The following is a 15675-nucleotide window of genomic DNA, read 5'->3' as shown; positions in this document are numbered from 1 at the left end:
TCATCTTTTTTGTTATTTACTTCATTATTCTTGAATCTAGTAACATTGTAGTCTTTATCCATTTTATCCATCTTTATGCATTATACCTGGACATCTGTGGCAGTGGCTCAGGTGATAGAGCAGTCCAGTTGGCTGTTGGCAGTTTAATTCCCATTCCCCCAGTAATCTGTCGTTGTGTCCTTGGGCAAGACATTCCTTGCCCCCAGTGTCGTCATTGCTGGCGTATGAATGTGGATAAATGTTCAGTGGCGTTTCCATCAGTCTGCCCCAGACACACCTGTGTGTGTAAATGGTAAATTGTCCGTATTTACATTGTACATAACATTCACCCATTCACACACTGATGGTGGAAGCTACCAACCAAGGCGCTTGACCACGACCCATCAGGAGCAATTTGGGGTTCTGGGGTCTTGCTCAGGGACACCTCGACATGAGCTTGATAGGTGGAGGATTGAACCAGCAATCCTCAGGCTACAAGACGGCCACTCTACCCACTGAGCCATGCCGCCCCTGTAGCTTACCATCTCCAGGTATAAATAATGGATACAATGTAAAGGACTTTGGGTGCCTTGGAAAGCTCTATATAAATCTAATCTATTTTATTATTATCATCTTTTTCTGAATATATACTTGTGTATTTCAGTTGATGGCCTGAGAGACTCTGACCCAGGACTAGGAACAATGTGGTTCTAATAGGAGACACTGGATTATATGAAGACAGGGCATCTGCAAGAAGAGACAGAATGTTTTGAGAGAGGAGTAGACTGTCTTATCTGGTCATTCAGGCCAACCTGAAAACACGGGGTAGAAAACAGCTTTCTTTGTTTTTGCTCTTCTCCTGCGACCACGTGTGGGTCAGCTTTGATGTTCTTCTTGTACAAAATTTTATTTTTCTTTTCTGTGATAAACTTTGTTAAACTTCACTCATCCAAACTCTTTAAATTAATTTATCTACAACAGTGTCTCAATGGGACAGCCTGTGGAAATAATGGTTAATAATAATAATGATACACCTTTATGACTCCATCAAAGTAGCTTTACAAGAAATCTAAGCTCAAGTTAACTTCCAAAACTATAAAGGAAATACCTTCTAGACTAATCCAATAACATCAAACTGTTCTTCAAGAATATACATTTACTGTAGTGTCAACAAACAAAAAGACAAGATTATAGCAAGACTATGGCACAAAATATGGCAACTTGCCACATTTTGCAACAAAATGCACAGCCCTTAACTTTTTAACCATCAATCATTGATAGAATTACACCATGATTTCCCTCCCTAGATGTCATGGGGGGCATTTTGATCTATAAATGGAGCACATAAATATATAAAATGTTTTATCCATCTATTTATCAATTTATCTTCTAAAAGTTATCTGTCAAACCATTTTGAGGAGGGGGAGGGGATCTTTCAACAATTAAAAACATGTTTAACGTTTAGAATTTGCACTGCTTGTATTGTGCTATATTGAACATTATTATTAAAATAACTCATATTCACTTCATATTGATTTTTTTTTTTTTTTTTTTGGAGAACACTTAATGTAAGGGGGTGTCACGTCACCTATGTCGCCCCTGGGATTTCTGCCTGTGGTCAGACTGATGACTGTTCACCAATATTTACTGTGTTTCTATTAGTGGGAATAAAATTTGGTGTTTCTTCTTCCATAACAGCGTGTTTTTCTTCTCTGCTTTCTGATTGGCCAGTGTTCCCCCAATGCAAACACACAGCCATCAGCGGACAGTCAACCAACCTCAGTGTCACACAGGCAGCAGCAATCTTCATGAAGTAAATGTCTGTGATCTACACATTCAGTTTTAACCGCAACTAAAGTCCTTCTTTAGGTCCTTCTAGGACATCCAGGATGCAGACCACATTGGTCCAACTTCAAATCATCGTTTTCAGTTGGGCTAGAATAACAGACAAAAGCCAGTCCCTTGCCCTAAGCATTAATGGGGAGGTGGAGAGTACTTTAACTCGAAGCTGTACCTCCCAAGAAAGAAAAAATGAGGCACAGGTTGATAGCAGCAATAATGTCACTTAGTTATAAATGGATAGGAAAGACATTAAAGGGACTCAGTGAATCATGGACATCCCCCAGCAACCTGAGTCCATAGCAAGTAACTAAAGGCATGACTAAGGTATGGAGGACGTAAAGTGACATATTAAATTAATTATATCATTCAATAATTACTTAAATGTGTCATTAAATAATTAAAATGATAATGAAATACATAAATGTGTTATTAAATAATTAAAATGATAATGAAATACATAAATGTGTTATTAAATAATTAAAATGATAATGAAATACATAAATGTGTTATTAAATAATTAAAATGATAATTAAATACATAAATGTGTTATTAAATAATTAAAATGATAATGAAATACATAAATGTGTTATTAAATAATTAAAATGATAATGAAATACATAAATGTGTTATTAAATAATTAAAATGATAATTAAATACATAAATGTGTTATTAAATAATTAAAATGATAATTAAATACATAAATGTGTTATTAAATGTATCATTAATTAATTAAAATACAAATTAATATATGTAAAAACATATATAATTATTTCACTATTTAATTAATTATTTCTCTATTCAATTAATTATTTATCTATTTCATTATTTCACTATTTAATTAATTATTTATCTATTTAATTAATTATTTTACTATTTAATTAATTATTTCATGGTCCGTGTTATACTAAGGGTCACACAGGCCAGAATTAATTATAATTTTTAATCAAAAATAAATAAGCTTGAAGCCGAGTCTTATAGGCTTTTGTCTGTCATTTTAGCTTATTTGAAAACAATAATTAGAAGTTGGATTAATGTGGTCTGCATATGGCTTCTTATGGGTTTAAGATTACTCTTGATAATCTGATTCTTTAATTTATTTACTGTTGAATTGTGTAAGAAAATCATATGGATTATCATTATGTTTTTTATATTTGATTGGGATTTTATTAATGATTTATTATTATTCTTTGACCCAATCATTTATTAAGTTTTAGAATCAACTTTGTATTTACTCTGTATTTCCTCTGTACTAATCTTTCTATTATAATCATTGAGAGACTCAACAGTATTTTTGCATGTGTGTGGTGGTTTATGCTTGAGTCCGAAGAAACTGAAAGTCAAGGCCATGGACAAGATGAAAGGACATGATTGTACCAGGAGGAGACCGGACACCAACCTACCTATGCTTCTTATTTTCTATGTCTTATCTTTAGTGGAAAAATACTGTAACATGAGACTTGTGTAATTCTGGGAAGGACTTTGTGAACCTCCCTTTATAATGTCTTGTAATGTGTGGAAAAACTGAGTGTATCCATCATACTTGTATGGTGAGTACACTCCTTGCATAATAACTCTCTGTGGTTCTTCCTTATGTTGTCGATTTAGCGTTTCAGTGCTTGGTGTTGGGATGTTTTTTACTAACAAACTGAATTATGGAACCTACGTAATCTTGCTGGACCAACCAAAGTACCAGATACAAACTCACAGAGAAAACAAAAACAAAAATATCTCTTAACGTATAGACCCACTGGACAACTCAGTGACTGTCATCGTGCAGAGTATGAGGAATAAGGAGTGATCAGTGATGAGGAGTGGTGAGTAAGATTGTGCTGCGACCGCACCTCTAAAGAGTCTAGAGGCAGACTAGGCCAGCCCAGAGGTCCGGGCCATTAGCAGCAACCCCAGTGCACAAACACAAGCCACCCCACATCGAAGACAACCCCAGTCCCACCAGGAGGATGGCAGAGGAGAGCTCCAGCCAGAGCCAGCATAGGCCCAAGATTAGCAGCCACTGGCCCAGCCAGGCACCTGCCATTCAGAGTGACCAGAGAAAAGGGTACCTCAGGGTACACTCATAGGTCAGTCTACACTGGTAAATTTACTTTGGAAAGCAAAAGCAACATGTTGCTGACATTACATTGCTGTGCTATCTGGAATCCAGTGTAGGTACGGTAAACACACTTCTGGACTGGTAATCTGATCATTTTAATGTACAGTATCATAACAAAACCTTGTATTGTGAGGGAAGACCATTGGAAAAAACAAAAAAAAGTGTTTCTTTAATCTTTTTCCTAAATGGTGCCCTCTGATAATGACCCACAAGCTGCAGAACTTATGAATAAATAAATAGTGGGAATAAGTATTAAAATCTAACTTTGTCAAACTGAAGGTAAATTTAAAGGTAATCTTGACTTTAAAAAAACTGCAGTACAATGATAAACAGAAAAAAGCTGCATCTTTTCCATCATTATACTGGTCAGTGGTTAATGGGACATCTGTGCCCTCTGCTGGGCAAAATTATTCACTACACTGTGGGTAATATTTGCAAAACCACATTTACTTTCTGAAATATACTGTATATATATATTTTGAAACGGTATTAACTTTAAGAATAAACATTTAATTTAAATTATTTGAATGAAAAAACTAAACAAAAACAAACACTCCTTTAACCACAAATACCCAGGTGGTTCCTATATTTAAGAACTGTAACAGCCATGTGAGCTTGTAGCATTACATGATAGAGCTTGGTAACAAAGAGCTTAGAATTTGAGAAGAACTCTGGAGCACAGGGAGGAGGATTTGGCCAGCCTGACAGATTTTATAGATCGTTGTTACGACAGAATCGTCATGGGGAAACCAAACAACACGTCCACCCCCTCCACCTCATCCAAGTCCAAGAGACAGCGAAATGAGGATTCACCTGGAGCTGTTTCACCACCGGGGAACGACTCAACAGATGTTCTGATCTCTATAGATAAAAAACTCAGTAGTTTTGATGCGCGTTTGAGCCTGGTAGATGAGATCCCACTTCAACACCAACCTGGTCACAGTGTACGGTGATCGCAAACCTACAACAACAGCCACACCAACAACTCTTACAACAGCTGGAAACAATGTAACAATTGTCGATACAACCACCACATCAACGACCAACTCGACTACAACCACAAGTCCATCTACAGCAAACGCAACGATCACAAATTCAGGCTCTGCATCCAACATCACAGCTAGCGGCAGCAGAATAAAGCGGGATGCTCCAAGAGAGAACAAGAAGAAGTCAAAGTCTAAGGAGTCTCTGGTCTCCTCTAATGAGAAGGAGATGGAAGACGATGAGCATGAGGATGATGAGGAAGATTCACCAGAAAACAAGCCAATGATGGGATCATCTCTCGGCTACTACGGGATCTTTCAGCTTTCTGACAGCCACTTCTGTGATTCCGGTTATCGTTCATCAAAGAATCTGTGCCGTTCATCCTGCTCAGGTGAGCTCCTGCAAAGAAAATTAACATGGTAATCATTATTGATCATTTACTGGAAATATTCTGCATGTTTTAACTATTATTTTGTCTCCTGAAGCCTTCGCCGATGACGACATAACTGATGATGTAGCTTGCGTCGTAGGGAGCGGTTACTGGAAGTAAGTTGCTGTCTTAAAAGTTCAAATGATTGAACGGTTCAATACATACTGTGTGGTACATTAGCTTAATGTTTTGTTTATGTTTTAGAGGTATACATATGTGCATATACAAAGGTGATGAGTTAAATTTACCATAAATGGAAGTAAACATTTGCATCTCCTGCTGTCTTTGATGCAGTTTAAGGAGAGATTATTTTTGCACATGCTTGACATAATTTCCTGAGTGTTACGACCCCTTTGGCAACCAGGGGTATTCGAGGTCCGTAGCAAAAAACACAGTGGATCAATTTAAAGTATTTACAATTATTTAATAATAAAAAAAACAAACTAACGGGTTCAAAATAACACAGGACAACCACGGTAATCAAATTCAGGGAAAGAAAATTCTCTCTTGAGGTAATAAATTAACCAAACAATTATCAATAACAAAAATCCTCTTAATCTTATCCTTAATATATTAACAAAACTGAACTATACAAATCCAATACAAATCAAATACTACACAAACCAAAATAATAATTTTACAATTAACGTTAACACAAAATAGAGCTGCTTGTAATTATCCTTCTAATAAAACAAAAAGATCAGCTTAATTATGCTTACAAAAGGAATAACCAAAACTTACAAAAGGTAGGAGAGCTCAGAATCTTACTATCCAACAAGCACAATCGTGTATCTACTAACTAAGGGAAGTTAACGCTCTTACAAAAACCATGAATGGTACTCAGACCAGCCACTACAATCACAAATCCCAGAGTTGGCGAGCTGTGGGCCAAAGAAACACAGCTGCTCTGATTCCTGGAGACATCCCTCCTTTAAAAGGCCATCCTGGACTCTGGTTGGTTGTTAAAGAGGAAGCACTGTGGAGTAGCCGTCCAGTGAGATCCCTACGATGATTTCCCTCCAGAGGGAATGCGGAAACGTAGGCCACCAATCAACGTTGAGGAGGGAATCCTTAGAGGTTCGGGTGAAGGGTTGCAGACCAGGCACCAGATTACACACACACGTACCCAGGCTTCAGACCAGGGGACGTGACACAGAGGTCTGAATTTCATTAGATATCATTAAAAACTGAGTATTGCGTCTCTTGTCCAAGGCTTTTCGATATTGTAATACTTTAGATAAATTATGCAAACATGTCCCAGGATAAGGAAATTCAGTTCAACTGCAAGACAAACTTCTTTTAAAAAATTATTTAGCAGTTGAATTAACCATCTAAAGAGGTATCATCTGTCTTCCACTAATGTTTCCTTCTGAATATTGTGTTACACATGTATTTGAAATACCTGTACAGCCAAGAAGATGCCAATCAAAACAGTAGTGCAGATAGAGCGAAAAAAAAATTACAGTGAAAGAAATATAAAAATTAAATTATTGGTTCAAACATACACTCTATAACCAATAATTGTTTTTTAAGAGCCAGTTTTGTTCTTCTTTTATCAGGCATCTGCTGGAGGAAGCCTCTAAACAGTGCCAGCGTGCCAAGAAGACCTACTTTGCTGAATGTGCAGCTTGACGGCACCATTTCCTCCTGCAGGAAAAGCAACTTTTTATTAGCACTATGGGGTGATCTAGTTTATGGTAGTTTCTTTAAATGATGTATTTTTCAATACAAAACAAATGATTCTATGTATGTCATGCAATAAAAAAATACAGTTCTCTGTTGTGTATTTGTGATTGTGTATTTTTTTACATAGTAAACAGACTGATTGGTGGATCAGACTGTGTTTTCTACTACTGTAAAGATGGGTACACCCTAACACACCGCATGTATAGCGGCCCTGAAGTATAAAGCACTATGACAAGATATATGCAGACATTAAAGGACAGAATTATGAGTTGTTTTTAAGCAGAATATAAACACACAGATGTGTCCATTTTAAGCATTAATGTGTGTGTCTTCACTGTGTGGTAGTTGGCATGCAGGTACATTTTGTTTTGCTTTTCAGTCGCCCAGAAATTAATTATATTATCAACATTAATCCAACTCCAGTAGTTCTGGGATGTTTTATTATAAATTCATACAATAATCAATTAGCTTTCACAAATTTGATCCAGTTTTGTTGATTTTTCTGATAGAGGATGGACCCAAAGAACACCTGGACTCTTCCAGAACTTCATGAAGGATGTAATCAGGTCAGTTGTGTGATAATCTGTCACAACGTCCAGTAGATGACTCAAATGAAGAGGCACACAGGGTGTTACGGCTGACAGCTCTGCTGCCAAGGAACTAATCACACCTGAGGGGCTGCAGCCGGAGTTATTATGATTGACGGATCGACCTCCCGCCTCCCGTCTAGGATTGGCCATCAGACGACGTCCTTCCGGGGAAACCAGCCAATCCCTGAGGACGTCGCCATATAAAGCGTCACCGACTCCAAAGATCGGGGCGGGCTGTGGACCTTTGTACGCAGCTTTGCCAACAAACTGGACTGTGGGACAGTTTGTGTGTTTGGTGATTTGGGAGAGACTTCATTCCTAGTGTAAAGGAATTCTGCATTTTGGTGTTGGACAATTTAATTAATTTCGTTTGGCTGAAGTAGCGTCCCTGGTTGAGTGCTAAGGGCCTTTCTGTTTTGATTATACTTTTGGTTTGTTTTGTATTTACCGCTGAGGAGCTGGTACCCGTTGTTTGGGACATTTTGTGTTCGTTTATTGTTTAAATTATCTTAAAATTAACCCTTTTGAGGGACACTTTCAGTTTGTTTACTAATTATTATTTGATTGTTTGTTTTTCTTTGCTTTATGTCGACACTTGGGTAACCTTTATGTGTTTCTGGAACCCGATTCTGTAACTAGTGTTTGACAAATAAATTGTATTGTTTTGATTTTATCCAGTGGTCGACTCATTCTGTGTTCCGTCCTCCTCCCCTAGACTAGTGAGGACGTAACACAGGGGAAGACAGTTAAAGAACAAAACAAACACACAAAAATAATAAATAATAAAAAACCTTTAACAAAAGATGCAACAGGGCAGAAACCCCACAAGATTTAAACTTGTATAAAAACAGTCAATCACAAAACTTTAACCCCTAAAGGGAACTTCTTCAAAACAAGGCTCCTACAGAAAATAAGAAGTAACAAAATTGACAAGATTCAACAATATGTACAAGATGCCATAAAAAGTAAAATAGAAACAAAACTCCAGCAATAAAATAAGACACAGAAAGAACCAAACACAAAAACAAAGCCTGAGTCAGACACATAAAAAGATCATCACAAATCATCAACTTCAGATAAAATTATCTGTAAATCTCTGATTTCAGACAGTTGATGGAGAAGTTTTTGTTATTATTGAAGGACTATAAATTATATTTGGCAGAATGATTCAATGTTTCTTAAAAAGCTTATTGGTTATCTGTGTAGCCTCATTTATTTCCTGTACCCCTTAGTCCAGTTAAGGGTTTCAGGGAAACTGGAGCCTATCCTGGCAAATAACAGACGAGAGGTCACCAGTCCATCGCAGGGCCAGCACAGAGACAAACAACAAATATATGTATTATTTACTTTTAAAATACTGCATATCTACATCAAAGTGACTTGTTGCACTTGTGATGGTAAATACAGTAATGATCCAAGGTCAACACCCACAAACACATTTACCTCAGGGTACCTTCACAAGTCAGTCTACACAGATAAATCCACTTTGCTGTGCTACCTGGAATATAATGTGGGTCCTGTAAACCCAACTCTGGATTAGTAATAACCTGACATGGCAGAAACCCATAAGTCTTATCTACAATGCCATGTTGTAAGGGAAGACCATTAGACAAAAGAACAAAAGATTCTTTTGTTTAATGAACAAAAAGAACATAAAATAATTTCAGGGAAGTATATTAAAGTGGTACACTCTGCTACCTACTGTTACTGTTACTGGTAATCTGATAATAAAATGCAAGCTGTGGAATTTACCAGTAAACAAATAAATGGTGGGGCTAAGCAGGGGGAAATGTCAGGGTAATCATGATTTTAAAATCATACAAAAAAAAAAAAAACATCTTTTCCATACTGGTCAGTAGTCAATTAAAACACCATCGCCCTCTGCTGGTAGAAATTATTTACTACAGTATGGGTTTTTATTTGCAAACCACATACTGTCCAAAATATATGAACAGTATTTATTGTAGAATAAGTATCTAAATTGATTAAGGAGAATAAACTAAATAAACAAAAACACTCCTTCAACATTTTGGAGATAATATTGACCTTTGCAATAACATTGTAACATACAGTATGTTTGTCATCCTGCTAAATAGCTACAAAACCAGGCCACTAATTTTTCTGTCGCAGCTTGTCAAAAAACTAACAATAAAAAAACTCCAACAGACCTACAAAACACTCATTTTTATTAGTCTGGATATTAGTCTGTTATGATTATATAAATAATTCCTACTATTCTATCAATTTAAATAACATTGTGCTTGTTTTGGCTAAATAAAAACTAGGGAAGACAAAGCGGTGATGAGAGGCTGATTTTTAGCTGAAGCCACAGGAGTTGCCTCGTGGTGTCTCCTGATTAGAACAGGTGTGCTGCTCAATCAGCAGGTACCTGCAGGTCAGCTGCGCCTCTTCTCCCTCATTTGAACAAACACCCGCCTGGTGAAAGAAACTCCAGACGATACTCATGAGTCGTACCATGAGAAAAGCTGTGTTTGTTGTATTTACTGCGGGATGGAACATAAAAAACTGAGTTGACATCATTCAATGTCTACACGAGTTAAAAAGTCCTCAATGAAGGTCAGAAACATCTTCAGGTTTTCTTGTTTTTTTTTTTTTTTTTAGTTGGTTTGAGTTCCTAATGGTTACCAGGAAACTTTTTCCTTAAATAAGCTCTCTCATTGCTGAAGCAGGATTTTATAGTTATGTTGCCAGTTATCACATAAAGCTGTTAAAGGTACTCTGCTGTAGCCTTTACAGAAACGGAAACTTAAGGAGTTGCCAGACATTTTACTTTATTTGAGTTAAAAACTTTGAATTACTTTAACACTTTAATTTCTTGTTGATCTCATGATGAGAAATTATTTGAAGATTCTTTTTTAATGAAATTTTCACATAATCATGTTTGTGTAACTGCATTGTGCATTGTCATGCTTGTGTAACCTTTAAAAGTAGCTTGTACCCAATGAAAGAGCACTGAATGCAGAAGTGTTTGCTAAAAAAAAGAACTGTGGGTTGATTTCAGCCTGAGCCTCAGGAAAAAGAAGATAACCATCAGCACACTGGGTGTGGGTAAATGATTCTTCTGCTGTGTAACCTTCTTCTCAAAACTGGTCATTCTTGTTCACATGTGATCCACCCTCTTAACCCCCCACTAAGTTCTGCCCCAGCAGTTCCTGTGACGGCTCTCACATGTACAGGTTGTAATAAAAGTGTCTGATTCCTGCTCATCCAGACTGTTTAGATCATTTCATTTAGAACATTTTGTACGAACGTTGCTCATAATTTTTCCATTTTAATTTCCATCATAAATTCCTGTTTTAGTTTTTAAAGGATTTTTACATTTTATCTGGACCTTTTCCCCTAATAAATATGACCTTAATGTTATTTGACTCAAATGTTTAAATTAAATTGTTTTTCTCTCTGTTGTGTTTCACCTTTCATTGTATTTCATTCATTAATTATCTACTGCTTTGTCCATTATGGGTAAGCTGGAGCCTATCAGAGCAATTAACAGGCGAGAGGCAGGGACATCCCAGGGCCAACAGATATGGACTAACAACCATTCTCACACACACACTCACGCCTAGGGAGAATTTAGAGTGACCAATTCACCTAACATGCATGTCTTTGGACAGTGGGAGGAAGCCGGACTACTCGGAGAGAACCCACACATACATGGGGAGAACATGCAACCTCCACACAGAATGGTCACCACCCCACAGGTTCAAACCTTCCCCCAGCCAAGGCTTGAATCGGCGACCTTCTTGCTGTGAGGCTGCAGTGCTAAGCACACCACCACTGTGCAGCCCACGGCTTTGTTTGTCATTTTGTGCAGCTTTGTTTGTCTTTTTCAGGCAAACTACATACAAGCCGATGTAGCTGAGTTTTTCCATTCGATCATTAGTCAGATTTTCCTCTGCAAAGTTTCCCGCTGCACCAAGCATCATTTCATGCCACAACCATGTCAGATAAGTGAAATGAAGGAGGCTAAGGATGACTGTGCCATCTCGGTTATCTGTGACCTGACGGTACTTTAACTAGAAGGGTAGTGAAACAAATGGATCAATGACAGAGAGGTGGGAGAGGTAGAGTCTCTGTAAAGGAAAAAAGAGGAACAGTGAAGAAAGATAAAAGTCAGACAAAGAAGTGATGAGGGGGAAAGTGGACGAATGCAAAAGGAAGGCTGAGTTGGTGATGGATGACAGCAGGCAGTGTTGGGAAAGTTCAATTTGTACATGAACTGGTTCAAAGTTCAGTTCACACATTTTAAAATGAACTAGTTCGGTTCATAGTTCAAATTTTTTAAATAAGTTCAGTTCTAAAAATTAACTAGTTCATAGTTTTTTCCCAATATGTTGCTGCAAGCTACTACTCTGAGAATACTGGCATTTTCCTATTGTTACCACCCATACCGTCCAGCTCGTTGTTAGAAACTCGTACCCAGCTGCAGCTTTCACTCCTACAGTATAAAAACATGAGGAAAAACATGCTGAAATGCTCTTTTTTAATGATGAATTATTAAACTAACTGATGTAGGAACCAGGCTGAGGTAAGAAACAAAGGATATACCTCAAAGTGCAAAACATTTAAACGTTATTTATCTTTTCATGTTATGGACACCGCTCATTGCAGACAGTTGAGGCTCATCCTGTATGCAAATACCAAGCCCTAATGTCGGATCAGAGTGGCTGGGCCAGACGCACCCCGGTCTCCTCCCCGCTGATTGGCTCAACGCCCAGCCAATCACATTGCAGCTTGCCGGTATCCCGGAAATAAAGGACTGCTGCTGAGATCATTCTGCGGGGAGAAGATCATATGTCATGCATTTGTCAAGTTTATAAAAGCTGAGGGTTCCTTTTTGATTGTAAAAATCACTGATTTGTTACAGTCAACATTTATTGTTACACATCAGTAAAGCAGCTGCAGCGCCACAGACTTACTAAAGTCATCAGCATCTTCTATAATCCGACTCACTCCTTTTATTGAACCTTCATGTTCATTTTCACTTAACAGGTGTTAACTGAGGCAAATTACTAAGCGGCTGGCCTTCATCATTGTTAGAGCAAAGATGCACACAGTTTTAGGGTCTCACAACACATTCATGACTCTGACAGGATTATCTTGAAATATTTCTACAAAGCAACTCAAAAACAAATAGTTAAAAGCATTTTGTTAAATGACGCTCATGAACACAGCTGAAGTCTTCAGTCCAATCATCGACCAGCATCACCATCTGAATTGGACTTAATGTATTTTATTAGTTTAATATGTATTCAAACAGCACTTCAGCAATTAATGCAGAGACTGAGAGCAGATTACAGAATGATGAAAGGGCAATCAGTCATCTTTAATACCACACTTGTGTGACTTCATCACTTATGAGTTTGTTTTGTGGGTGCTGAGGGATCTAATTAGTGACATGCGCTACCTGGGCCCAGTGTGCTCTGCCCTTTACGATCTCCACCTGCCTGCAGTCAGGTGGGAGCTTACCAGGGGTTGGGTAGGTTGTGCATGTTTTGATTGCTTTGTGCTATACATACATTCTCATTCATCCATGCACAGCTTACACCACTGACACTGACATTTACATGTTTTATTTTGTTTTGTTTTGTTTTTTTATGTTTTTTGTTAATATAAGAGAAACTATCTTCTGCCTACATCCCTTTTTAGTTGCAATCTTCAGCCAGTTGTAACACATCTTAGTAGTTTGTTTTTGATATAACTGGAAAAATCATGATGTTTTTCATGATTATTATTGATTCATGTTCATTAAAACTAATAACTTGCTGTGAAGGAAGTGGACTCCTTGTTAAGGGGGATTTGCCACCCTCTGCTGATGAAAAGATTAACTACAAGATTAGATTAGATTAGATTAGATTCAACTTTATTGTCATTACACATGTACAAGTACAATGCAACGAAACACAGTTTGGCATCTAACCAGAAGTGCAATAAGCAACAAGTGCAAGATATATGTTATATACAGTATGTGCAAATGACTGTACAGTATGTACAAATGTGCAATGTACAAAAGCAAAAAGTGATTATCACAGTATGATGATTTAAGTGCTATGAGCATAATATACAGATGGATATGTGCATTTATGTACATCAGTGTCGAGCAGAATCTATGAACATAGTTTACAGATGATATTTACAAGTCTTTATGTAACTTAGTCACTAGTGCAGTGGACATTGAAATAGTGCAAAGTAATGAGCAGGAGTCTAACTAAATAAACAGTGAAGTGGAAAGGCTAGTGGAATGTTCAGTACATAGTACTCGGTCAGGTCGGGGGGTGTGTGATGGGATGTAGTGTGGTATGGGGTGAGTCAGTGGGGGGCAGAGTTCAGCAGCGAGACAGCTCTGGGGAAGAAGCTGTTCCTCAGCCTGCTGGTCTTTGTCCTGAGGCTTCTGAAGCGCCTGCCAGACGGCAGGAGTGCAAACAGTCCATGTGCAGGGTGGGATGAGTCTTTGAGGATGCTGCGAGCTCGACGCAGACAGCGTTTCCTCTGGACTTCCTCGAGGGCTGGAAGTGGAGACCCTGTGATGCGTTGGGCAGTTTTCACCACCCGCTGCAGCGCCTTGCGATCTGCGACAGAGCAGTTCCCATACCAGACCGTGACACAGCTGGTCAGGATGCTCTCAATCGCACAGTGGTAAAAGTTCACCAGGATGGCTGAAGACAGGTGGTGTTTCTTCAGCGTCCTCAGGAAGAAGAGGCGCTGGTGAGCCTTCTTCACAAGGCTGGAGGTGTTGGTGGTCCAATTCAGGTTCTCCGAGATGTGGATCCCCAGGAACTTGAAGCTGGAGACACGTTCAACTGCCAGCCTGTCGATGTGGATGGGGTCATGTGTGCCTCCTCTCTCCCTCCTGAAGTCCACGATGAGCTCCTTGGTTTTCTTTGTGTTAAGGAGCAGGTGATTGTCTGCGCACCACGTGGCCAGGTGCTGAACCTCCTCCCTGTAGGCCGACTCATCGTTGTTGCTGATGAGGCCGATCACCGTGGTGTCGTCAGCAAACTTGATGATGGAGTTGGATCCATGTACAGGTCTGCAGTCGTGGGTGAAGAGGGAATACAGGAATGGGCTCAGCACACAGCCCTGTGGTACGCCTGTGTTGAGTGTGATGGTGGAGGAGCAGGTGTTGCCTGACCTAACATGCTGAGGTCTGTTGGTCAGAAAGTCCTTTATCCAGAAGCAGAGGGGGGTGGTGATGCCCAAGTCTCCAAGTTTAGTGATTAACCTGGAGGTTCTGACAGTGTTGAATGCTGAGCTGAAGTCAACAAACAGCATCCGTGCGTATGTATTGGTATTGTCCAGATGTGTGAGCACAGAGTGCAGCGCTGTGGAGACTGCATCCTCTGTACTCCTATTGCTGCGGTAGGCAAACTGATGTGGGTCCAGTGTGGGTGAAAGGCAGCTCTTCAGATGTGACAGGACTAGCCGCTCGAAGCACTTCATCACAATGGGTGTGAGTGCGACTGGCCGGTAGTCATTCAGGCATGCCGGACTGGGGTGTTTTGGTACCGGTACAATGGAGGTGGATTTGAGGCATGTTGGCACAGCTGCTTGGGTAAGGGACAGGTTGAAGATGTCCGTGAAGACCTCTGCGAGCTGCTCCGCACATGCTCTGAGCACACGACCAGGGATGCCGTCTGGGCCAGCAGCCTTGTGTGCGTTGATCTGTTTCAGTGTGGTGCAGACGTCTGCAGTGGTGAGTGTGAGGGGCTGATGGTCTGCTGGGAGCTGAGTGCTGGTGACTGCTTCAGTGTTATCCCCATCAAAACGAGCAAAGAAGTCATTTAACTCATTTAAAAAGGAAACATCTGTGGTGATCATGGATGAGTTACCCGATTTGTAGTCACTGATGACCTGGATGCCCTGCCACATGCGTCTGGGGTCGGAGTTGGAGAAGTGTTCCTCCACCTTCAGCTTATAGCAGTGCTTGGCCTTTTTGATGCCCCTCCTCAGGTTAGCCCTGGATACGCTGTAAGCCTGTGCATCACCTGATCTGAAGGCGGTGTTGCGGGCTTTCAGCAGGAGCCGTACCTCCT

General features: G+C 39.3%; 1 protein-coding gene across 1 annotated transcript; it reads left to right on the top strand.

The window, feature by feature from the left end:
- Window positions 1-4840: 4840 nt before the first annotated feature.
- On the top strand, window positions 4841-7127 carry LOC121629569 (bypass of stop codon protein 1-like). Its single transcript, XM_041969211.1, has 3 exons — window positions 4841-5306; window positions 5401-5461; window positions 6905-7127. Exons 1-3 carry the CDS (start codon window positions 4841-4843, stop codon window positions 6975-6977), a joined length of 600 nt encoding a protein of 199 aa, XP_041825145.1. The 3' UTR covers window positions 6978-7127.
- The last annotated feature ends 8548 nt before the right edge of the window (window positions 7128-15675 follow it).

This window comes from Melanotaenia boesemani, chromosome 2 (assembly GCF_017639745.1).
Source record: "Melanotaenia boesemani isolate fMelBoe1 chromosome 2, fMelBoe1.pri, whole genome shotgun sequence".
NCBI classification, from domain to species: Eukaryota; Metazoa; Chordata; class Actinopteri; order Atheriniformes; family Melanotaeniidae; genus Melanotaenia; species Melanotaenia boesemani.
This window is presented reverse-complemented; position numbering and strand designations above follow the sequence as displayed.